Raw genomic sequence first — 24,975 nt, 5'->3', positions numbered from 1 at the left:
GGTTCGGGTGGAGGTTTGGTGTTTGATTGTTGCACTATTGTTGGAATGTGGTCTTTATAATTTAGTTTTTGACACACAATCTATTTTTTCTAATATGTCAAAATGTAAAATGTTAATATGAATGTGAATGGGTTGGGGCACCCCATAAAAAGAAGGAAGGTTATTTCTTTTCTTAAACATAAGAAATATGATACAGTATTTCTTCAAGAAACACATTTTTTCCCGCAGGAAGCTGACAAATTTGGGAAGATATGAAGTGGACATGTTTTCTTTAGTGCTGGCTCAAGTAAGAGCAGGGGAGTCATTATATTGATAAGTAAACATCAACAATTCAAATGTCTCAAACAGATTAAAGATAAATTAGGAAGAGTCATTATTGTTTTAGCAGAAATTCAAGGGCAAAGTCTTATTTTGGCTAATTTATGCACCTAACACTGATGATCAAGGCTTTTTTATAGATCTTGAAGGGATGTTGCAAGTCGCAGGCACCCCTCATGATATAATATTGGGAGGAGACTTTAATCTGTTGATGGACTCAGTCCTTGATCATAGTGAAGTAAAAGTGTGTAAGCCCCCTAGAACAACATTGATGCTTCACAGGATGTGTAAAAATCTTGGTCTTACAGATATTTGGAGACGTTTGAAGCCATCTGGTAGGGACTATAAATTTTTTTTTTCAACAGTTCATAAGATTTATTCTAGAATAGATTTTTTATATTTCTAAGTCCCTCATTTCATCTGTTGTCAATTAGAAACATCTTTGTCTCAGATCACACCCTGGTGTGTTTAGAGGTGTTGCCACATACGGAGAAAAATAAATCATATAGTTAGCGCTTTAGTGAACCCTTTTGCAAAATCCTGAATTCCAACAAATGTTAAAGGCTGAAATCAATGTTTATATGGAGACCAATTGGTCCTCAGTATCCTCTGTGAGCGTGGCTTGGGAGGCACTTAAGGCAGTTCTTAGGGGTCGGATCATACAGTATGCCTCATTCACCAAAAAATCCAAAGCATGAGAATTCCTGGAATTGGAAGGGAATATTAAAAGTGCCAAGGTGGAGCTGAAGCACCAAATGTCGTCTGATGGCCTCAGAGAATTGACCCGATTGAAATACAGTATAATACTGTTTTGTAGTGGAAGGTGGAGTTTTGGCTATTCAGGGCAAGACAGTCATACTTTGAGTCGGGGGACAAAGCAGAGAAGCTTTTGGCTAGATATATAAAGCAGAGAGAGTCTTTTTCTACCATTCCCTCAGTGAAATCGGCTAGTGGTGAAATATTTACCTCGACCATTGATATTAATAATGCTTTTAAAGAATTCTATCTTGATCTCTATAATTCCACGTCTTCGTCTACTGATGAAGATATTAGAAACTTTGTGGAACCATTAGAACTCCCTAAACTGACGACTGAGCAAAAAAATTCTCTTGATTCTGAGATAACTTTGGAGGAGCTTGGCGAGGTACTAAGGCCTTGCCTTAAAAGCCAGATGGCTTTGCCGCTGAATTTTTTAGATCTTATGCTACAGAACTACAACCCCTGTTCCGAAAAAAGTTGGGACAGTATTAAAAATGTAATAAAATCAAAAAGGAGTGATTTGTAAATTATATTCAGCTTTTGCTATATTTAAAGCACTACAACTAAACATTATATGATGTTTTACCTTGTGAATTTCATTTTTTTGAAAATGTACAGTATTTTCAAATCAGATGATTACAACACACTCCAATAAATTTGAGACAGGGGCCATTTAAGACTAATAACAATTTGACGAGTTTAAATAATAAGGCAATGGGAAACAGGAGATGTTAAACTGGTGAGGCAATTGTGTCATAGTAATATAGGGAGCCTTCAAAAACAGCCTAGTCCTTCAAGAGCAATGATCATTTGAGATTTGTCAATTTGCCAACTGATGCTTTAGCAAATAATCCAGCACTTTGAGAACAATGTTCCCCAAAGACAAATAGGAAGGAGCTGGGGCATTTCACCCTCTACAGTGCACAATATAGTTAAAAGATTCAAGGAATATGGTCAAATCTCTGTGCGTAAGGGGCAAGGTGAAAACCACTTCTGAATGCGCGTGATCTCTAATCCCTCAGACGTCACTGTCTTGAAAAACGGCATTCATCTGTAATGGATATCATGAACATGGGCTTGGGATAACTTTAGTAAACCTTTGTTAGTCAACACCACTTGCCGCTGCATCCACAGATGCAAGTTAAGACTTTACTATGCAAAGCAGAAGCCCTACATCAACACTGTCCAGAAGCGCTGCCGACTTCTCTGGGCTCGTTCTCATCTTAGATGGAAAGTAGAACAGTGGAACTGTGTTTTTTGGTCTGAAGTGTCCACATTTCAAAATGTTTTTGAAAACAAAGCTGTTGTGTTTTCCAGGCCAATCCAAGCTGTTATCAGCGACAGCTCCAAAAGCCAGTGTCTGTATGGGCCAGGGGTGTGTCAGTGCCCATGGCATGGGTAACTCACACATCTGTGTGAACACCATGAATGCAGACAGATATGTAAAAATTTTGGAGCAGCATATACTGCTATCCAGCACCATCTTTTCCAGGGACGTCCCTGCATTTTCCAGCAGGACAACTTCAAACCACATACTGCCCAGATTTCAAGTGCATGGCTGTGTGAGCAGAGAGTGTGGGTGCTAGATTGGCCTGCCTGCAGTCCTGACCTGTCTCCAGTTGAGAATGTGTGGTGCATTATGAAGCACCCCATATGACAACGAAGACCCCGTACTATTGTGTAGCTAAAGACCTACATAATGGATGATTGGGGGACAATTTCACTTTCTAAACATAACAAACTTGTGTCTTCAGTGCCCAAATTCTTAATAAGTGTTATTAGAAGAAATGGTGATGTTTCACAGTGGTAAACACTCGACTGTCCCAACTTTTTTGGAGTGTGTTGCAATCATTTGATTTGACATTACTGTACATTTTAAAATAACAATGAAATTCACATGGTAAAAACATCATATAATGTATAGTTGTAGTGCTTTCAATATAGCAAAGGGTTAATATAATTTACAAATCACAATTGTTTGTTTTTATTAGCATTTTTTGTACTGTCCCAACTTTTTTGGAATTGGGGTTGTATATTGTCAAAAATGTTGGCTAACTGATTAAGTCAAGTAATGACATCTCTTATACATATAGATCAGGTGGGGTTTATTTGGGGCTGCAGCTCTTCTGATAACATTAGGCATTTCATTAATATTAGAATCAGAATCAGTTTTATTGCTAAGTATGCTTACACATACAAGGAATTTGTCTTGGTGACAGGAGCTTCCAGTGTACAACAATACAAAAATAATACAAAAACAGCAAGACTCAGATAATAATAAAAAATTAAAAAATAGTTATACACATACGTACACACACACACACAGACACACACACACATACACATACATAGTGCAATCTAATACAAATCTGTTATCTGTTATGTACAGTGCAAATGTTTTTTTTTTTTTTTTTTCCAGAGGAATGAAATGGTAGAAGAGGTAGGATGTGTTGGATAAATATAAAAAAAGACTAAACTATGTATTGCACATAGTTATTGCTCAGTGGGGCAATTTAACTGTTCATGAGATGGATAGCCTGAGTGAAAAAACTGTTCCTGTGCCTGACGGTTCTGGTGCTCAGAACTCTGAAGTGTCAGCCAGAAGGCAATAGTTCAAAAAGGTAATGGGCAGGGTGAGTGGGGTCCAGAGTGATTTTTTCAGCCTTTTTCCTCACTCTAGAAGTGTATAGTTCTTGAAGGGGGGCCAGGGGGCAACCAATAATACTCTCAGCAGTCCGAACTGTCCTTTGTAGTCTTCTGATATCCGATTTCGAAGTGCTATTGAAGTGCAGAGGACAGACTCAATGACCGCTGAGTAGAACTGTATCAGCAGCACCTGTGGCAGGTTGTACTTCCTCAGCTGGCGAAGGAAGTACAACCTTTGCTGGGCCTTTTTCACAATGGAGTCCATGTGTGTGTCTCCCACTTCAGGTCCTGTGAGATGGTAGTGCCCAGGAACCTGAATGACTCCACTGCTGCCACAGTGCTGTTTAGAATGGTGAGGGGGGTCAGTGTTGGGGTGTTCCTCCTAAAGTCCACAATGATCTCCAACGTTTTGAGCATGTTCAGCTCAAGGTTGTTTTGACTGCACCAGACAGCCAGCTGTTCAAACTCCCTTCTGTATGCAGACTCATCATCATCTCGGATGAGGCCGATGACAGTGGTGTCATTTGCAAACTTCAGGAGCTTGACAGAGGGGTCCTTGGCGATGCAGTCATTGGTGTAGAGGGAGAAGAGTAGTGGGGTGAGCACACATCCTTGGGGGGCACCAGTGCTGATTGTACAGGTGCCAGAAGTGAGTATCCCCTGTCTCACAAGCTGCTGCCTGTCTGTCAGAAAGCTGGTAATCCACTAACAGATAGACATGGGAACAGAGAGTTGGTGTAATTTATTCTGGAGTTTAGCTGGGATGATGGTGTTGAAAGCCGAACTGAAGTCCACAAAAAGGATCCTTGCATATGTCCCTGGTCTGTGCAGATGTTGCAGGATATGATGCAATCCCATGTTGACTGCATCATCCACAGACCTGTTTGCTCTAAGCAAATTGAAGGGGATCTAGAAAGGGTCCAGTGATGTTCTTCAGGTGGGCCAACACCAGTCTCTCAAATGATTTCATGACCACAGACATCAGGGCAACAGGTCTGTAGTCATTAAATCCTGTGATTTTTGGTTTCTTTGGGACAGGAATAATGATTGAGCATTTGAAGCAGCATGGGACTTCACACTGCTCCAGTGATCTATTGAAGATCTGTGTGAAGATGGGGGCCAGCTGGTTAGCACAGGATCGAAGACACGCTGGTGAGATGCCATCTGGGCCTGAAGCTTTCCTCATCTTTTGTTTCCGAAAGCAGTGGCTCACATCATCTTCACAGATCTTAAGTGCAGGTTGAGTAGCAGGAGGGGGGAGGAGGGGGGTTGTAGGAGGTGTTGGTGTTTGTGTGAAGTGAAGGTCAGAGTGGGTGTGAGGTGTGAGATTGGGCCTTTCAAATCTGCAGTAGAACACATTCAGGTCGTCAGCCAGTTGTTGGTCCACCACAGGGTTGGGGGTAGGAGTCCTGTAATTTGTGAGTTGTTTCATGCCACTCCACACTGATGCAGGGTCGTTAGCTTAAAACTTGTTTTTCAGCTTCTCGGAGTATCTTCTTTTAGCAACTCTGATTTCCTTGTTCAGTTTGTTCCTGGCCTGATTGTACAAGACTTTATCCCCACCCCTGTAAGCATCCTCTTTGGCCTGATGAAGCTGCCTGAGCTCTGCTGTAAACCATGGTTTGTCATTGTTGAACTTTTAATAAGTCCTAGTAGGAATGCACCTATCCTCACAGAAACTGATATATGATGTAACAGTATCTGTGAGCTCGTCCAGGTCTGTGGCTGCAGCCTCAAAAACACTCCAATCTGTGCAATGGAAGCAGGCTTGTAGTTCCCTCTCTGCTTCATTGGTCCATCTCTTTACAGTCCTTCCTACTGGCTTGGTTGATTTTAATTTCTGCCTCTAGGTTGAAAGAAGATGAACCAGACAGTGATCAGAGAGTCCCAAAGCTGCTCTAGGGACAGAGCAATATGCATCCTTTATTGTTGTGTAACAATGATCCAGTATGTTCCTGTCTCTGGTGGGTCATGTAATGTACTGTTTGTATTTGGGCAGTTCACGTGTGAGATTTGCTTTGTTTAAATCCTCAAGAATAACAATAACTGAGTCAGGGTATTGTTGTTCCATGTCTGTGATTTGATCAGCCAGCTGTTGCAGCGCCGCATTCAAACACGCATTTGGCGCGATATACACACTCACCAGAATAAACGAGGAAAACTCACGCAGTGAGTAGAAAGGCTTACAGTTAATAAAGAGCGCTGCCAAATTAGGACAACACATCCTCTTTAACGTTGTTACATCTGTACACCAACATTCATTGATGTAAATGCATGTTCCACCGCCTCTCGTTTTTCCCGTTAACTCCACAATGCGATCCGCTCTGAACAGCCGGATGCCTGGCAGATGTAATGCACTGTCCAGAATGGCTTCACTCAGCCAGGTTTCTTTGAAGCACAAGGCAGCAGAGGTTGAAAAGTCCTTGTTTTGAGGGTGAGGAGATGTAGTTCATCCGTTTTGTTAGGAAGAGAGTGGAGATTCGCAAGATGAATGCTTGGCAGCGTTGTTCGAAAGCCCCACCAACGGAGTTTGACCAGTGCACCGGCTCGTCTTCCTTGTCTGCGTCTCCTGAACAACAAAGCCGCGCCTCCAACTAAAATGTCTAGCAAAACGTCTGAATATTCAAAAACCAGGAAAAGGCTGTCTGATATAAGCTGTCGAATCTTCAGCAGTTCGTCTCTGGTAAAACTGACTGGAAAATATTACTAAACACAGGACAAACAAACAAAAACAACAAAACAATAGGAGCGCTCCACACTGAGGCAGCCATCCGCGGTGCCATCATGATGATATTTTTTCAATACGTGGTCAGTGGCGAATGATCAGACTCTGGTCGCTGCCATCTCACTTGACACCGAAAAGGAGTTTGATATGGTAGAATGGGATTATCTTTTTAAGATTTTGGAAATATACGGGTTTGGGAAATACTGTTATTGAATGGATTATGTTACTTTATAGACACCCGGGATTAATGGATTAAATTCAGATTATTTTACTCTGGATAGGGGCACCCGGCAGGGTTGCCCTCTTTCCACATTATTGTTCCACATTATTGTCCTGGAACCATTAGCAGCTGCGATAAGTAAGGAAGATGATTTTCCAGGGGTGGTGGCGTCAATTGGTCTAAATCCGAAGCTTTGGCTCTGACAGCATACTGCCCAGTAACGGCTTTTCAGTTTATGTATTTGGGCATTTTATTTCCAGCAAATTTGTGTGATTTAGTTAGAGTTAATTTTGACCCCTTAATAAAAAGGTTTTCAAGTGATGTGGGCAGGTGGGCTTCATTACATATATCTATGATTGGGAAGGTTAATGTTATTAAAATGAATTGTATTCCAAAATTCAACCTGGTATCATCTCTCCCTGTAGATGTCCCCCTCTCTCATTTCAAGCAATTTGATAGCTAAGTCTTATATTTGGAATGGTAAGCATCCCAGATTACATTTCAGTAAATTTCATAGGCCGATTGACAAAGGTGGGCTAGGCCTCCCCAAGAATTTATTTTATTATGCATTCAGTCTCAGACATTTGGCTCATTGGTCGCTTCCACCTGAGAGAGCCCCTCCCTGGATTTGTATTGAACAGGAAGTTCTTGCCCCTATTTTGCCATTGCAAAGCCTTTCTATTTATCTAACTGGAGAAGTAATGTCACACCCCGTTATCTCGCATTTGCACGCGGAGTGTTTAAATCAGACATTTATTTATATGTTGCCTCGAGCATATGGCTAAACCAAAAATTATGTATTAATAAGTCCCCTTTCTGCTGGTCAGAGTGGATTGTGAGGGAGGTTAATACGCTCAGTGGCCTATATGAGAGTGGAGTGTTGAGATCTTTTGAAAATATGGTTCAGCATTTTAGGATTCCCAGATCTCAGTCCTTTTAGGTACTTACAGCTGCGCCACCTGCTTTGTACTCTTTTTGGGAGTAGCATACACCCCCCTAAAGCGGCAGATACTCTGGAAGTGGTGATTACTGCTTTTAGAAAAGGTCATGAGGCATCATTGTATTACTCCCTGTAAATTCAGAGTCTGGGGGGAAGGAACTTCAACTCTCACAAGAGATTGTGGGAGAAAGATTTAAACTTGGTATTGGAGGAGAGAGTGTGGGCTAGGATTCTAAAAAATGTCAAGTCTATATCTAGAGATGCAAGGGTGCATCTGCAATTTAAGATTTTACATCGATTCTATTGGACCCCCTCTAGATTGTATAGGCTTGGACCTAAAGACACACCCACCTGCTGGTGATGCCAATCAGAAGATGGGGACACAACCCATATTTTTTGGGGATGTGTTAAGATTCAAAAATTTTGGTTGAGGGTTCAGAGCATTATGTGTGAAGTATTGGACACTCAATTTTAATTTTGTCCCAGACTCTGCATCTTAGGCGATGGGGTGGTCATTAATATTGGGGATAATCATTTAAAAAGTTGGTCCTAGCCGGAGTTATGGTTGGCAGACAAATCATCCTCAGGGGGTGGAAGTCGGCTGGGGCACCCTCATTTCGGGAGTGGTGCAGGGAGATGGGCGGTGTGGCAGCATTCGAGGAGGTGATTTTTAAAAGGCTGGGAAAATAGAATTTGTTTGATAGGAAGTGGCATTGATATTTGGCATTTTTGGAGGGTTCTCATGGACGGGCAGTGAAGAGGGATTTCTAGTTTGATGTGTATGTGCATTCTAGTTTGTGTGTGCATTCTTGTTGTTTTTTGTAAGTAGATTATTATTATTTTTATTTTTTTATTTTTTTATTTTCTAATTGTCAGTGACCACTGTAGTGCGTGTTTGTTCGGGGGGAGGGGTTTAATATATACAATTGATTCTGTATTTTATGTTGTGTTTGTTTGTCCTATGAATGGAATCAATAAAAATTGTTAATAACAAAGTTAAATTAAATACTGTATGTAAAAATGACTTCTTAAGGTGGATGAAGCACACATGCAGAAAAAGAAAACGTTAAAACTATGACAGTTTTTATGACAATTAATTGTGAAAGCACTTAATGAGACAATTAATCGTCACAACCCTAAAACAGACAATTAATCGTCATAATCATAATTATTGACAATTAATCATCAGCCAAATTTCATAATCGTGACAGCTCTAACCATAACACAACAAAATTAAGCCACACCAGAACAGAAAAGCCACAGCAGATGAAATGAAACTACAACACAACAAGATTAAGCCACAACACAATGAAATTACACCACATTCTGCTAAATGGAAATTATGCCAGAACATACAGAATAAGCCACAGCACAAAAAAAAATTAAGCAACATCACAATTGAAAGAAGCCTTTTCTTTGTGGTTAATTTTGTTGTGTTGCAGCTTAATTTCATTGTGTCGAGGCTTATTTAATTGTTTTTTCAGCTTTTATTTGCTTTGCTAATTTTGTTGTTTTGATCATCCCTGGGCCACAGTACATGTACATAAAATTGCTAAAAATTCAATTACCTTTTATCAAGAATTATATTTACTCAAAACATCAGCTTTGTAAAATTGGAAAATAAATAGGCAATTTAAATACTGTATATATATACTGTATTTGTGCATTTAATAAGGGTTGGAAGGCACCTCACGATTCGATCCGATTCTGATTCTGGGAGTCAAAAAACTATTCCTGATACATCTACGTTTTTCTTTGGATGAGACGTTAAACCGAGGTCCTGACTGTCTGTGGTCATTAAAAATCCCAGGGCACTTCTTGTAAAGAGTAGGGGTGTAACTCTGGTGTCCTGGCCAAATTCCACCCTCTGGCCCTTTTCAATCATTGACTCCTAATAATCTCCATCCATTAATCGGCTCTATAACTCTACTCTCTCCTCTCCACCAATAGCTGGTGTGTGTGGTGAGCGTAATGGCGCACTATGGCTGCCGTCGCATCATCCAGGTGGATGCTGCACACCGGTGGTGGTTGAGGAGAGTCCCCTGTTCACTGTGTATAGAGCTTTGATTGTAGTGTCAGAAAAGCGCTATATAAGTGTAACATTCATTCATTCATTCATTCATTGTTATTGATTATTCTGCCATGCAAAAGAAAAACACAGTAACTTCACATCTTTACCAAAATTGGGTCACTTGTGGGGGGAGGTGGGGCTGGGGTCAGAGTTCACAGGGGGGACGCAAAACCTCATATGCTATGAGGCAGTCTAACATTTATAAAATGCGTGATATAGCACGTCAGCATCATCACCTAACGACATAAGAAAAATCTTAACATAAAAAATAAAATAAAAACTGTCCAAACACCATGATACCCTGGCTACTTTAGTAAAACATAATGAAATATAGCTCTACCAACAAGAAACACTTTCCACAATAACTACATGAGGATGAAGCACAGGAACGCTTGGCACATGGCCAAGTAAGCGTTTGTGAGTTTCTTTTTCTTGGATCTTAAAAATTCATGTAATTTCTACAAACATAACCATGCACTGCAAGACTGCAAAAACCTCTTAAAATTGCATCCCTTGTTGATTTGTTAATGCTTTATAATGAGACCATCAAGTGGAAGCAGGAACAATATACCAGAAGAAATGTATCAACCACTAGAAATATTCAAGTATCTTTTCTGTTGCAGTTGTGCAAAATTACACCGCATGGCAGGGCATGTGCGTTCCAAAAACAAAATATTAAAATCATAATATTTTTGTCAGTCATTATACTTTTGCAGATTTTTTTGCATTCTTACAGCCTTGGAGAAAGCCATTCTCTCTCGCGTGCACACAAGAGCAAGTGCGTGGGGAGAGAGAGAGAAGACATACTGTTAGCCCTGCTTCCCTTAGTTACTGTTGTTGTTAAGCTTTCCTATCCGCATCTGTTCTGGAAGGCACTGGAGACCACGGGGGACCAGAGGGTGCTGGAAGCCACAGGGGTACCAGAGGGCGCTGGAGGCCACGGGGGTACCAGAAGGCGCTGGAGGCCACGAGGGGACCAGAGGGCGCTGGAGACCACGGGGGACCAGAGGGCGCTGAAGACCATGGGGGACCAGAGGGCACTGGAAACCGATGGTTCCTGTTTTTAGTTGGGCAAACAAGAGCTCAATAGGGAGCTTGGGGGGGTCTTGGGGCAAGGCCTAGCATGGGCCTTGAAGCAGGGGTACCAAGGGACCTGACGGCACTGGAGACCACGGGGACCAGAGGGTTCTGGAGACTATGGGGGATCAGAGGGCACTGGAGACCACGGGGGACCAGAGGGCGATGGAAAACACCAGGGACCAGAAGTCGCTGGAGACCACAGGGACCATATGGCACTTGGGACCATGGGGTGTACGACAAAGTGACAGGAGACCACAGAGGGTCTGGCAAGTTGACAGGGGACCACTGGTGGATGGCCGGGAGTCCAGGGAGGACCAGGTGAGGCAGCAGGAGACCTTTGGCGACCATTTATCATGTGACCCTCTTGTTTCATCATGTTTGTTAGTCCTGTCTTTTTATTAGTTTATGTTTATTAGTTCTGTTTATTCATTGGTTGTCTTGTTATCTTGTTATCCCATGTCTGTGTGTTTAAGCCCTCGTGTTTGCTTTTGTTTGTTAAGTCGGACCAGGCAGGCAGCAGGAGACCACTGGCGATATGGTGGACGGCCAGGAGACCAGGGTAGACCAGGCGAGGCAACAAGAGACCAACGGCAATCCGGCGGATGGCCAAGAGACCAGGGCAAACCAGGCAAAGCAGCAGGAAACCACTGAGGACTCGGACGAGGACAGGGCAGCTGAGGACTCATGAGGTCTGTGGCGGGCGTGGGCGCTGGCTTGTGGTCTGTGGTGGCTGTGGGTGCTGGCTTGTGGTCCATGGCATCTGTGGGCGGTGGATCATGGCGGCCGTGGGTGGTGGCTCGTGGTCCATGGTGGGCATGAGTGCTAGTACGTGGTGGCCGTGGGTGGTGGCTCGTGGTCCATGGCGGGCGTGAGTGCTGGCACGTGGTACGTGGTGAGCATGTGTGCTGGCATGTGGTACATGGTAGGCGTGGATGGAGGCAAGGTCAAGGTAGCTGTGGGCTCTGACATGGCAGCAGTGGCAGTGAACTCTGATGAGGCTGTTATGCTGGAGGACTCTGGCGTGGTGACCACTGTAGGAGTGTTGAGGTCATTATCGGCCACTCCTACAGTAAATGGTAAACTGCTCAACCAAAGAGCAAAGTGAATATCCTGAGCCAGAGTAAAATGTATCCATCCGCCAGGCATCAGAGAGTAAATCGGCTCATTTAAGCTCACATGAAAAAAGTATTTTAGAGCCACATCATTATAATTTACCTCGCTGGCCAAAGTGCAGAATCAATCCTTTCCTGGAGTACCAATAACATTTTGGATGTCACCCTTATTTGACGCACCCATTTCAGATCATAGAGCCCTCTACTAATTAGTCAATCATTAGAATCAGGTGTGTTAAATAAAGGAGATATCCAAAATGTGAAGTGTTAGTGGTACTTCAGGAAATTAACACTTCTCGCATGAGGCAAACTGCTGGGTTAATTTTGAGGTTGTGTATTCTGTAACGTTTAGGCAGGCTGAAGACAAGAGCAGAAAGAAGAGGACAATAATGAAGGTGAAACCTAAGTGTAGTTTATTGTAAACAAAACAAAACCAAGAACTAAACAAAGACTTGACTTGACCGTTACAATCTAACAATACACAACCAGGAACAAAGGTAAACATGAGGGCTTAAATACACAGACATGGTCTAAAAAGGTAACAAGACAACCAATGAATAAACGGAACTATTAAACCAGATAACAAGACTCATAAACATAAACCAATGAAAAGACAGGACTAGTAAACATGATGAAACAAGAGGGTCACATGAAATGACATGACAAAAAAGGAACAGGGAAGTGAAAACTAAACTAAACTTCAAAATAAAATGAACAAATTATTTAATAAATTAAATCATAACATTGCATAAAAATACAGTATTTACCATGGTGCTTCTACCAACTTTAGGATACAGTCACATGTAAGTTTTTGTGTAGGAACAGGAGATGGTCTACATGTTCTGGTGTAAGTGTGCTTCGCTGTGCTGTAACAATATCTCCAGCAGTGGAAAGGACTCTCTGCAGAGACAATAGTTCCAGGAATGAATATATATCTTTGCCAACTTGGAGAGCAAAGGAAATTTCACCTCATGCCACCAGTTGAGGGGGTCTTCACCTAGAGAGAGTGGTTTGGCACTCTGATCTTTGGCCATCTCGTCTTCAGCTCTGACCTAAACTGAATGATTATGCATTGGAACTGTAGCATTAGAGAAGGTCTGCCCTAGCAGATTCTGTAGCAAAGATGAAGCCTTCCTTTTGGAAGCAGAAGGACACTGATCTTTCTTCTCTGTAATTTCAGATTGTGGGCTGTTGGCTTTTCTTTTAGTCTTCTATCTTCTGGATTTTAATCTTCTTTTGCCCCCTCTTCTTGCTTCCAGCAAACACAACAGAAGCAAGTAAACAACACTATTCAGCTAAATATCAATAATGTCAAGGCAATCCACACTGAAACATCATAAACCAAACACGCATTTGATTGATTAATAGTTATTATGACCTCTATATACAGTAAGACATTAAGATACTAATAATTACACGTAAGCCTTGCAATATTTCAGTGTTGTAATAATGCACTCTTTTGTACGTCTCCTCTCTCCTCATCAGAAAGAAAAGGCAGTCTCTTAAAACACGGGTCAAGAGTAGCACCTTTGTGAATAAGGCTGGTCTCCTGCTCGGTGGTGCAGAGACGGCACACTGTACCATGGCTCATGCATCTGTAGATCAAGAGAAAGCCAGAGTTTTCCCACAATATCGTTGGGGCGCAATTCTGCTTTGCCCTTTCAGAATTTTGTGGAAGCTTTAATACTTGCTCAGTGGTTTTGGAGTGGAATTGGCAATGGCAGCAATCGGAACAGAAGGCTGTTGTTTCTCCAGCTCTGGGTGGAATCGTGTAATAAGTTTCCGCATGTTAGTCGTATTCCCAAAGTATTTGAATTTGGCGTGGCAGTGTTTGCACACATTACACTGTAAATAAAGTTATTACTTTTTATCTAGCTTTGGGGGTTTTTGAGTCACAGATATTATGAAATGTGCATTACTTTGCATCTACATAAAAACACGTTTCACCAACAATATTCCCCCAAATGTTGTCCCAACTATGCAAACACAGTTGTCTGAACGAACAACACCTGGAGTCGCAAGTTCGAATCCAGGGCATGCTGATTGACTCCAGTCAGGCTTCCTAAGCAACCAGTTGGTCCAGTTGCTAGGGTGGGTAGAGTCACGTTGGGTTAACCTCCTCGTGGTCACTATAATGTGGCTCTCGCTCTCAGTGGGGTGCGTGGTGAGTTGTGTGTGGATGCCACGGAGAATAGCGTGAAGCCTCCACACACGCTAGGTCTCCGCGGTAACGCGCTTAACAAGCCACGTGATAAGATGCGCAGATTGAAGGTCTCAGAGTCACTACACCACCACGAGGACCTAAAGCGCATTGGGAATTGGGCATTCCAAATTGGGGAGAAAAGGGGAGAAAATCCACACAAAAAAATAATAATAATAATAAAAAGATGATACCTAGTGAAGGTGACACGGACCTTGTTTTTAAAAGACTTAAAGTGGATTTACTGTATACTTGAAATATGCTGGATGAGTATGTGTTTTTAAAATGCTAGTCTTTTACTAAATGCTGCTATATAAGAAAGATTTGCAAGCTGTTTGAATGTGTGGGACATTCTCTAATCGTTCTTCTCTTTAAGCTCTCAAAATAAGCTTTTGAAATAAGAGTGTATTTAATTGAACAGCCAGACCGATTGAAAAGAGGAATAGTGAGAGAAAGAGACAGAAAGGGAATTGGGTGAGGGATGAGATTGAAGGGAGAGAGGGTGAGTGAAGATATAATCCTCCTATCATCCTCTTTTACTCCCCTCCTTCTGGTTTACAGATGGGTTAATGTCAACTACAACTACCTCTCCATTTGAGCTCACACACAAATATGACTGCATGCATATTTCTGTGTTTATTTCTGCCCTGCACCATGTTTCACATTTAGGGCTGCACAAGCATATCAAAAACTTGTAATTGCGATTATTTCGATTAATAGAATTTACATTAAAATACTTTAATTCTGTGTGAGGCAACTGCATGATGTAGTCTTTATGTAAGCTACACATCCAAAGCAATTCTTCTGTTCTTACTTTATTGCTGTTTTATACACCAGTATGTCATAGGTTGGACTCTGATTTGCCATTGCTTTCATGCACACAGCAGACACATCTGTGATAAGTGTTGAACCACTGCATAAAAAACATGTTGTAGTTTATGATGTAGTCAGTATTTTCCTGGAGAAATAAACACTAGTGAAATTTCACAAAAATCATGAGTGAAATGGCAGATTATCAGTTCATAAATACGTACTTTTCACTCTGTTCCTCCCACAATGCTAACTCATGACATATTATTGTGGAACTGAGAAAATAGGTGACTGCTCGCGTTTGTAGGTTGGGAATGATCGATAAGCATGCATGAGTGAGTGTAATGGACATGGTGAGAGAAAGAAAGGTTAAATACTGGTGTCACTGACTCAGCTGAGGCTAATCTCACTGGACAAGCCAAATGCTGCTCAAAGCCCTGGAGCATCACACTGAACCAATCAAACGCACTTGTTCTACATTTTCAAAACAATATGCATTATGATAGCTTGACTGAATGAATTACTGATAATTAGACATCAGCCATTCCAGTATTGTTTATGAAATACAGGGTACTCTGCCAATACTGGGCATTTCCCATACAACGACCCATACACACTCACTACTTAACCACCATTGTACGGATGCATCGTTGTATAAATTAACTAGCTAGCCATGACTATTTTCCAAAGCTTAGTAACTAAGTGGCACATCCATCGTTAGAACCACATTGATTCAGTAATATAGAGCTGTTGTTAATGACGTCACTCAGGGGATGGAGTAATACCTTCTGCCGAGATTGAACGGATGTCAAATTATAACTCATTATCCACTCATTAGCATGGATACCAGAAAGGTGCTTATTGTGAGAAAGCTGCTTAAGACATGAAAGCAGTGTTTGTGTTTACATGCTGTGTTACATTACATCTGTGAGTGCATTGTTACAATAGTGGGGTTTCCAGGTTATGTCATACTCCGGGATTCCCCCAGCACACCTGAGCACATACACACATGTGCAGTCTTCAGAAACCTGTAAAAACATCACTTGTGCATTTACATGGACACAAACCACATTCTCTGGCAGAAACTTAGGTGTGTTAAACCGCTTTCTTTTAATCCCTTAAAAAGCGCAAGGATAAACATGTTTGCATTTCCATGCTTTCTATTATTTGCTTTCTGCAAAATCCCTGGAGTAAGCCATTTTCTGAAGTGCATGTAAACGAGGACTTTAGCTTTTCTTTTAACAACTGTACATTCACATATCTGACCACTAGATGGCACCATTGACCAATTAGAATCGAGTATTCCAGAGAGCTGTGTAATAAAGGGCTTTATTCTGTAATTGTAATTTCTCAATAAAAAATTTAAGTTAATTTGTATATGACAAAAAAACATTCTGTCCATCTCCTAAAATTTAAACTGGTCTCAGTTGTAAACATAAAACAATAAGCACCATATATTAAGGATGCAAAATTAATCTAAAACAATTTAGATTATTTTTATTTTATTAGATTATTATAATTATATTCCTATGATTGGAACAATCCAAGCTTGAAGTAACACCTTCATATTTTTACAAATCATGTTCAGCAGGGGGCAGTCAGAACAACTCCAGCTGTACAGACAACAAACCACACTCACTGACAGCAGACACACAAGAAGAGGATGCATTCTTGCCTTCAAACACAGCTGGACGGAGTGCAACTCCGAATGCAGGGGTCTCAATGTGTGTGTTTCTCATGTTTACCTTGACACGGTGACCTAAAAATGTTTACGTTCATTAATATGGAAATAAACAATATACTGTCTTCTTAGCCACTTTTTGTATTTTCTAATCAATTCTTTATTTGTCTGCCAAAATAATGTAATGTATTTTAATTATATTAATAATTTTATAATATATACTGTATACTATATTATATTTATTTATATAAAACTATAAATATATTATACTTATAGTACTCACACAAGAAGAGGATGCATTCTTGCCTTCAAATACAGCTGGACGGAGTGCAACTCCGAATGCAGGGGTCTCAATGTGTGTGTTTCTCATGTTTACCTTGACACGGTGACCTAAAAATGTTTATGACGTGATGCAACCAAAATAAGAAGCTCTAAAAGTGCATAGACACATCCTAAGAAAAGCCCTTATAATAAGTCTACCTCTACTGTTTTATGAATTCAAATTCTAAATGGATTACTGTGGACTGTAGGCTAATGATAGGTTTACGTTCATTAATATGGAAATAAACAATATACTGTCTTCTTAGCCACTTTTTGTATTTTCTAATCAATTCTTTATTTGTCTGCCACAATAATGTAATGTATTTTAATTATATTAATAATTTTATAATATATACTGTATACTATATTATATTTATTTATATAAAACTATAAATATATTATACTTATAGTTATTTACATTTTTATTATTTAATCATTGTATATTGTTTTTATATAGAGGCCTTTTTCTGCAAATATTGATATACAGGTATGTGATTTAATTAGATTCATTGGCATATCATGTATATAATTCAATTTATAATTGTAGTCAACTGACAGCCCTAATTACAACATTCAATTTAGATCTACTTTTGTTGCATCAAAGATTTATTTTTACAGCATGTTTTTTTAATTAATTTATTTATTTATTTATTTATTGCATCGCTGAGTGCCGTAACATACACATACATTTTTGTTGAGCACATAAAAACAATGGTCAATCAAAGAATTTGTTTAATGCATTTATTTAAGTTTCAATTGGCCTACACAAAAAGTTTGATGTCCCATTCAACCTCTTCCCAGCATGCACTTGGGCATGAATAATATGGTTGAATTGTTTGGTCGTTTGCATGGGTTTATTTACATTTTTGTTGTTGATTTTGTTGTCACAGCAGATAACTTGTTGTGGCATGGGGGGCGTGGTCATGTTTCAGTCTCCGGGAGAGGGAGAGTGGTAAGGCTCGTCACCTGGCTCATAATTATCTCTAACACCTGTCTCTCATGACGGAGGGAGACTTAAAAGGCATGCCAAAGCATCAGAGAGGGGAGAGTGACCAGAAAGCACGACAGCCCCGAACCGAGAGAGAGAGTGTGTGTTTATGATTTAGAGTGCTTTTATTTATTTAAAAAACTATTCCTTTGTTATCGATGGTTACCGTCGATTGTGTGTGTTTAAATAAAGCTAATAAAAGGACTGACCTTGAGCCTGCTTCGTTGTCTCCTGACTCCTCCATTGCCCACGAACTAAGATCCTTTACAGTGGTGTTGAAACCCGGCTTTGGAGGAGAACGCCATTATGGAGTCCTCACCGCTGGGCGAAGTCTTCAAGACCCTCACCAGTATCCAGCAGTCCCAACACCAAGCCCTCGTGGAGGTACACCGGGAGCAGGAACAACGCTTTCAAGTCCTGCTCCAGGCACAAGCGGAGGACCGGCAGGTGCTCCGGAGCCTGATCGCCAGGGAGGGAGCTGGCGCTGCGACCACCTCGGAGCCTGTCCCACCTATGGCCCTCACAATTATGGGGCCAAACGACGATCCGGAGGCCTTCCTTGACCTGTTTGAGAAGACCGCAGAGGTTTGGAGGTGGCCTCCCGATCAGTGGGCGGCCCGCCTGTTGCCCCTGCTCTCCGGGTAGGCACAGCTGGCAGTACAACAACTTCCCACCGCCAGCCTCCTGGATTACAATCACCTGAGGAAGGCCATCCAGCAACAGGCCAGTCGGACCCCGGATCAGAGTCGGCAGCTCTTCCACTCTTTGAGCTTCGGGAAAGACGGCCACCCGTTCGCTTTTGCGCAGCAGCTCCGTGACGCCTGCCGTAAATGTTTGCTGGTGGGGGGAACCCACGGTGGTACTGGAGCAGTTTGTCTCCCAACTCCCCCGAGGCATGTCCGAGCGCGTCCAGTGCCACCGCCCGGCGTCGTTGGAGGAAGCCGTCCAGCTGGCAGAGGACTACATGTCGGCGTTCCCAGGAGGTGGCGAAGCAGTCTCTTCTTCTCTCTCTTCTCTCTCTCCACCCCCTGTGCCTCATGTTCCCTCCCCTCCCCCCCGCCCAGTCCCGGGGAGGGGCAGTGGAGAGAGAGGTTTAGTTTTAAATGTGTGTGATTATTATATATTTTTTTGGTTGGGGATTGGGAGGGGTAATAGTGGGGGTTAAATGTTGATTCTGTGTATATTTGTCTTGCTTTTCTTTGTTATCTATATGAATCAATAAAACAATGTTAATCAGAAAAAAGGCGTCAGTATAGTGGCATTGTTCAACAACTGGAAGGGGGCCTCTGCAGACCAGCGATACTTTACTAGGGCCCAGAGGTACTTTAAAGCGCGCCTGCATCTACTGAGTTGAAGGCGCATAATGATAAACAGACAGCATTCTGTAGTTATTAAGAAAAAAGGCCAAACGCAAAGACATGCTTATGGCAGCCCCATAAAGGCTTACCAATGCAAAACTACTACAGCTGCCATTAATACGGCAAGGCACAGCACATACAGATCAGAAATTATCTTTAGAGCAGTCGCTCTCACACCACTGTCACTGGATCCAACCCTCGAATGGTCAGGCTCAGCTGAAGTCCATCTTAGTGCAAGGGTTCTTGAAGCTTACATAGTAGAGCATGCTGATGAATGTATACCTAAACCCGTAGATGCATGGGTGTGTGGCCAAAGATTATTACATACCTCGAGTCTTTAGCGACCCAGCACATATATCCATCACAAATGGATCTATAAGATGTTTAGATAGTTTAAAAATTTCAAAGCATTTTCAAAACAATTAGTAAATAATAGAATAGAATATATTCTGCTATATTTTGATGTTTTATTTCTTAAATATCAAAGAGATGATGCAATAAATGATGGAACCAGATTCATTAATTCCACACTGAAATTGTAAAAAATTTTGACAACTAAAATATCGGGATTACAGGGTTTACGCCATCACGGCGTCCTGGTAACAAAGTTGTAAAACTGGATATAACTTTACCAGTGGTGGCCTGTGCATTTTAAGTCTAGGCCTTCAGCGATTAATGCCATTAAGAAAACACAGTTTTACAATGAATAAGACACCATATGCCTATCATACATTACGTGGCAGTCAACTTATAACACCAATTGACATTTTAAAAACACATCCACACACAAAAGCCAGAACCAAGGTGGTCTAATACGAATATGTGCGATTTAAATGTTGCTTGCAATACATTTTGTTTCGTCAGGGTACACGGTTACTTTTCAAAACTTGATCCAACACTGAATGCTCAAGCAGCATAATTTACACTTAGAAAACTCCTGATGTTGCTATAACAATGCAAAAAGCACTTACCAATTTGCTTGAAGTGAAAATCAGCCCTCCTTTCCTGTTTAATTATTCAATAGCACGAACATGCAGAACATCTCAGGTTTTTATATCCATAAGGATCTCTTTCTCAGTGGTGATGAGGCAGTGATGACAGCCGACTCGTCAGCATCTCACGCTCTTCGCTTTCAAATTGCGTACATCACTTAAAGTGTGATTGCGTCACTCAAGGCCAGCTAGAAGGCCTGGACTGGGACATGTCCTAAAGACCACACCCACCAAGAACAAATAAATCAACCTGATTGGCTGATGAATCTGACAATCTGACTTTAGATGCCTATTCACTGCAGTGTTGAAGGATACTGTGGAAATTCTGAAGGCCTGACGGGGTGGAGCTCAGACTCAAGCGCTGCTTCGGCTAAGGAGCATGACTTCGGGCATGCGATTTGTGTCATGCTTGTGAGCATCGAGGAATAAATTCTGATTGGATAAACTTTTTTTTGTTTTTTGCTATTCGTTTGTAGATGAATTAGGAGTGGAAAGTGATTGAAAATACATAGGCAAAAAGGTTAATGAGAATGAAAGGATGAAAAAATATTTATTTATTAGGCATGTTAGGACAGCAGTGAAGGCTTTGCTGGCCCTGAGTAATCGCCGCTGAACCGTACACAGAAAAGTTTACTAAGCGATTTTATCACAGTAAAATCATGTTTACACGCATATTGTTTACGTCTTGTGTCTATACTTTGAAACAGTGAGTATTTTAACATTAAAAAATTGGCCACCATTCACTTCCATTTGTAAGTGCCTCACTGTAACCTTTTTTTTTTTTTTTTTTTTAAAGGAGTAACGAATCTAACTTAATTTTTGTGGTAACCAACATTATGCCACAAATGCTGTCATTTAGTTTAAAATGTCATGAAACCCCCCTAGTTCAGCACCAATCCATTCAAACCTCAGACTGAAAAAAGACTAATGGCATGGGCGTGAAAAGATGTAAAAATGTTGGATGGGAGGGGGTGAAGAGCTCCTTCTAAAAAACAAACACACAACAGAGATGGCTGAACATCACATTATGAGTAGGGATGAAAACAAAAGATTTTGGGGGCACTTTGCTGTACATCAGTCATGGGACAAAAGTGTGAAGAGTGAAGACATTGAACTGTTTGCAAATTAGCAAAAAGATTTGTTTGGTTCAAACTTTTGAGAATGAAGTGAGCACAGCACTCAGAGCAGACATGACCATTAAACCAGCACTGCTTTCTGACTTTACAATAATTTATAGATATTTATTCTTACAAGAAGTGTTTTAGGTTTAGAAAAGTTAAACTCTATTGACAGCATTTGTGGCATAATGTTAATTACCACAGAAAATTATTTCGATTCATGCCTCTTTTTCAATAGAAAATAATCTTGTTCAGTAAGGCACACACAGTGAAAGTAAATGGGTCCAATACACAAAACATTAAATATACACTGTCACAATACTTATGCATAATACGTGTTAGCATGACCCTAGTGTGATAAAATCCCTTACTAACCTTGTCTGTCATTTAAAATTATCCAGTATTTCAACTCCAATGTCATGACAACGTAAGGCTGGTGTTGTATCAAATTGTGTTCCCCATTGTAATCTGTTTCCCCCTAGCCCCGATAGGGTATGGGGTTAGGGGTAGAGTAGTGTGGGTTAGGGCAGGAAAGGTACGGTAGGGTTAGGCTCAGGTTTGTGCATGGGGGAACGCATTCTGAAAGCGGAGAATGTTATCATCAGATACTGTTTCCCCATACAGATCTGCTGGGGGAAAACAGATCCCGACGGGGAAACAGAGTTCGACACAACACCGGCCCAGAACCTCTGTCACATCCGCGTGTGATTTTGAATTCACTGCTATAATGCAATCTCCCCACGGAGCCCCTCTAATATATGGTCAGGGAGTATTTCTGTTGAACTCACGCCAACCAGGAACCTCACGTCCATATGTATTTTAAATTCTCTGCTGAAATGTGAGCTTATGCATGAGGCAGTGCTGTGATTGGACGGAAGCATTCCTTCTCATGCATAATGTGGAGAAACGCTCAGAATCTACTGATGTACATGTGTATTCTCCTACCAGACACAACTCAGGGTTGTTGTTTGTTTGTTTGTTTTTTGTGACGTTGCTTTAACTTTTGTTTTCAAACCGGAAGAACATGGCAAAAAATAAAAAAATAAACACTTTCCCCTTATTAATAAACATAATGAGTGCTATCATTGTTTTCAATGATGTGCAACCTGTACATATCTGTTAACATCTCAAAAAATGTGTTTTGGGGTTTCATGAGCCTTTAATTTGTATTGAGCCCAGAATATTCCTTTAAGTGCCATAAGTTTTGTCTCATTTGTTCCTCCAAAAATTATGTGGCTCAGCGGTTAAGGCTCTGGGTTATTGATCAGAAGGTCAGGGATTCAAGCCCCAGTATTGCCAAGATGCCACTGGTGGGCCCTTGACCCAATCTGTGCCAGGGGTGCCATATCATGGCTGACCCTGCACTCTGACCCCAGCTTGGCTGGGATATGTGAAAAAAAGAATTTCACTGTATATGTGTGATAAAACTATTTTAAAAAAAATGTTTTAATTATAATTATAGATCGTTTGATCTTGGAAGAATTTGATCATTTTTTTAGTTTATTTTGTGATCTCTGACATTTGATTGCAGATTTTGATATCTTGACATATCTAAGCACAGTTTGAGACATTGTTGAGATCACTTCTGAAACTCTAGAGGAGACATTTGTGAAATTTCTTTTGTAAGACATTTGTGAGATGAGATCTAATTTCAATGCTGAGAGGGAAAAAAAAAGAGGTATTACAGTGATCTCTTTGTGATTTTAAAACAGCAGACAATTCATATACCCAAGGCACAAACATAAGCAGCATGTGCCTCTGTGCTTGTCTACTTCCATTCTAATTCAATTTAATCTTAATTAGCAGAATCTAATCCCACAAGACAGCCAATAAGAAATCAGAAGAGACACAGATCACAGTACTCACCAAATCATGATTAGTTGAGTTGGAATCATCTTCAGGAAAGGGGATGTAAACAGCTAAGGCCACACAGTTGGCAAAAATTGACAGCAGTATAAAGATATCAAAAGGTCTGGAGTTAAAATGTTTAAGGAAGTAACAGTGCAATGTGTCAGTCACATCTGCAGAACAGCAAAGTCCCAACCAAGGGCTTACTTATAGCTGACCGAACATTAAACTGAAAAATGAGAAAACAAGCAGCTTTAAATGTATCTTTTTCTTTTCTTTTTTCTTTTTTTTTCTTTGTCAAATTTCTCTGCAGAAGGAAGAATTTCAAACACATCTGGGATGGCATGAGGGTGAATAAATGATGAGAGAATTTTCCTTTTTGAGAGAACTATCCCTTTCAAATTTTTGTAAATATGGGCCCTGACCTTTATGACACAACCCAACACACTCTCACAGCGAAATCGTAAGTATTCGTCCGACTTTTTTAAATTTGGCTAATTCGTATGATATCGTACAACCTTCACTACAGCCAATGATGTCGCTGGACATTGTTTTCATCTAATATGCAACAATTACTTGCTTCTGTCACACTTTTGTCATGTTTACACACTTTATTGATCGGTTTGGTTTAGAAAAGGGGTTTGGGAAAAGGCATAATATTAATAAGCATGTCCTTGACACCTCGTGTGCGGAACTCGTGCTTCTGCGTTACACATCAGGGCATTTACACATGATGAAATCATACGAATTCATACGAACGAAATCGTATGAAACGAAATTGTTTCAGAGTAGGATGACATAAAATGATTGGTAAATCTCAGAATTTAGATTGTGACTCATACCCCCATCATCACCTGTTTGGGAAACACTGGGTTAGGGTTTTTTCAAAATCCCTAAATCAAGACAAAACATTTCTCACTGTAATTCCTCCTAGAGCTTTGAAGCTACATGCACTAAACTCAGCACAGACCTTCAGCCTGTTCTGACTAGGGATACTTTTCTAACTGATCATAATAACGGTTTTCCTGTAGTAGATGATCCAATATCCCAAAGACTTATGTTTACAGAATGTTAAATGTTCATTTAATCAATTAGTCAGTCAGTCAGTTTGTCAGTCTAAATATCTGATGCATATCAAAGCTGATATAAGGATACTTCCACTCTACTAAGTTAATGCATGCTCTGCGTACAGGGTTATTGAGAGTCAGGCAGAATAGTGCTCTTGGCGGTCTGTTGTTTGTGGTGCTCCCCTGCTTCTTGCTTTTGGCATATTGTTGCCGTTTCCTCTGGGCCAGTGACCCCACCGGAGCTGTGACCGCTGCTGACTGGAAGCTTGCAGTCTGGGGGGGACCCTGAGATTGTTTTGCCACATTAATCGCCTCCTGCCAGGAAAGAGTGGCGGACTGTGCTGGAGAGTGATGGCTGATAATTGACAGCTCTTCTGACCACACAGGAGGGGCCTCATTGGCGGCAGAGGCTCTGGTGCCACTGGTGTAGTTTGCCCCTGAAATTAACAGATGAGAAATTAGACAACATAAATAAATGGTGATTGAGTATTTGAGCAGAGGAAGAATTTCAAATGAGAAAATTAGATCTTTTCAGAAAGTGAACATTTATTTTAGAGATTTTCAGAAAGTGTCATTTGCGTTAAAATGCTGCTGGAGCTTTTCTCAGAACTAACTTTTCTGAGCCATTTTTACAATGACTTTTAAGCAATTTGTGTGGCAGGGATTTTTAGTGGATGTATGAAGTAAAGGTAGATTGAAATATCGGTTTTACAAATTAATC

The 24,975-nt window shown here is 40.9% G+C and overlaps 1 protein-coding gene across 1 annotated transcript in view; it reads right to left on the bottom strand.

Moving 5' to 3' along the window:
* cacna1db (calcium channel, voltage-dependent, L type, alpha 1D subunit, b) overlaps positions 1-24,975 on the bottom strand; it is a 203,019-nt gene that overhangs the window by 170,473 nt on the left and 7,571 nt on the right. Inside the window, exons 2-3 of the mRNA XM_051670137.1 lie at positions 24,343-24,691; positions 23,206-23,311 (exon numbers count right to left, since the gene is read on the bottom strand). Of these exons, the coding sequence (XP_051526097.1) occupies positions 23,206-23,311; positions 24,343-24,691 (455 nt within the window). The remainder of the gene's footprint in view (positions 1-23,205; positions 23,312-24,342; positions 24,692-24,975) is intronic.

This window comes from Myxocyprinus asiaticus, chromosome 33, assembly GCF_019703515.2.
Source record: "Myxocyprinus asiaticus isolate MX2 ecotype Aquarium Trade chromosome 33, UBuf_Myxa_2, whole genome shotgun sequence".
Taxonomy (NCBI): domain Eukaryota; kingdom Metazoa; phylum Chordata; class Actinopteri; order Cypriniformes; family Catostomidae; genus Myxocyprinus; species Myxocyprinus asiaticus.
This window is presented reverse-complemented; position numbering and strand designations above follow the sequence as displayed.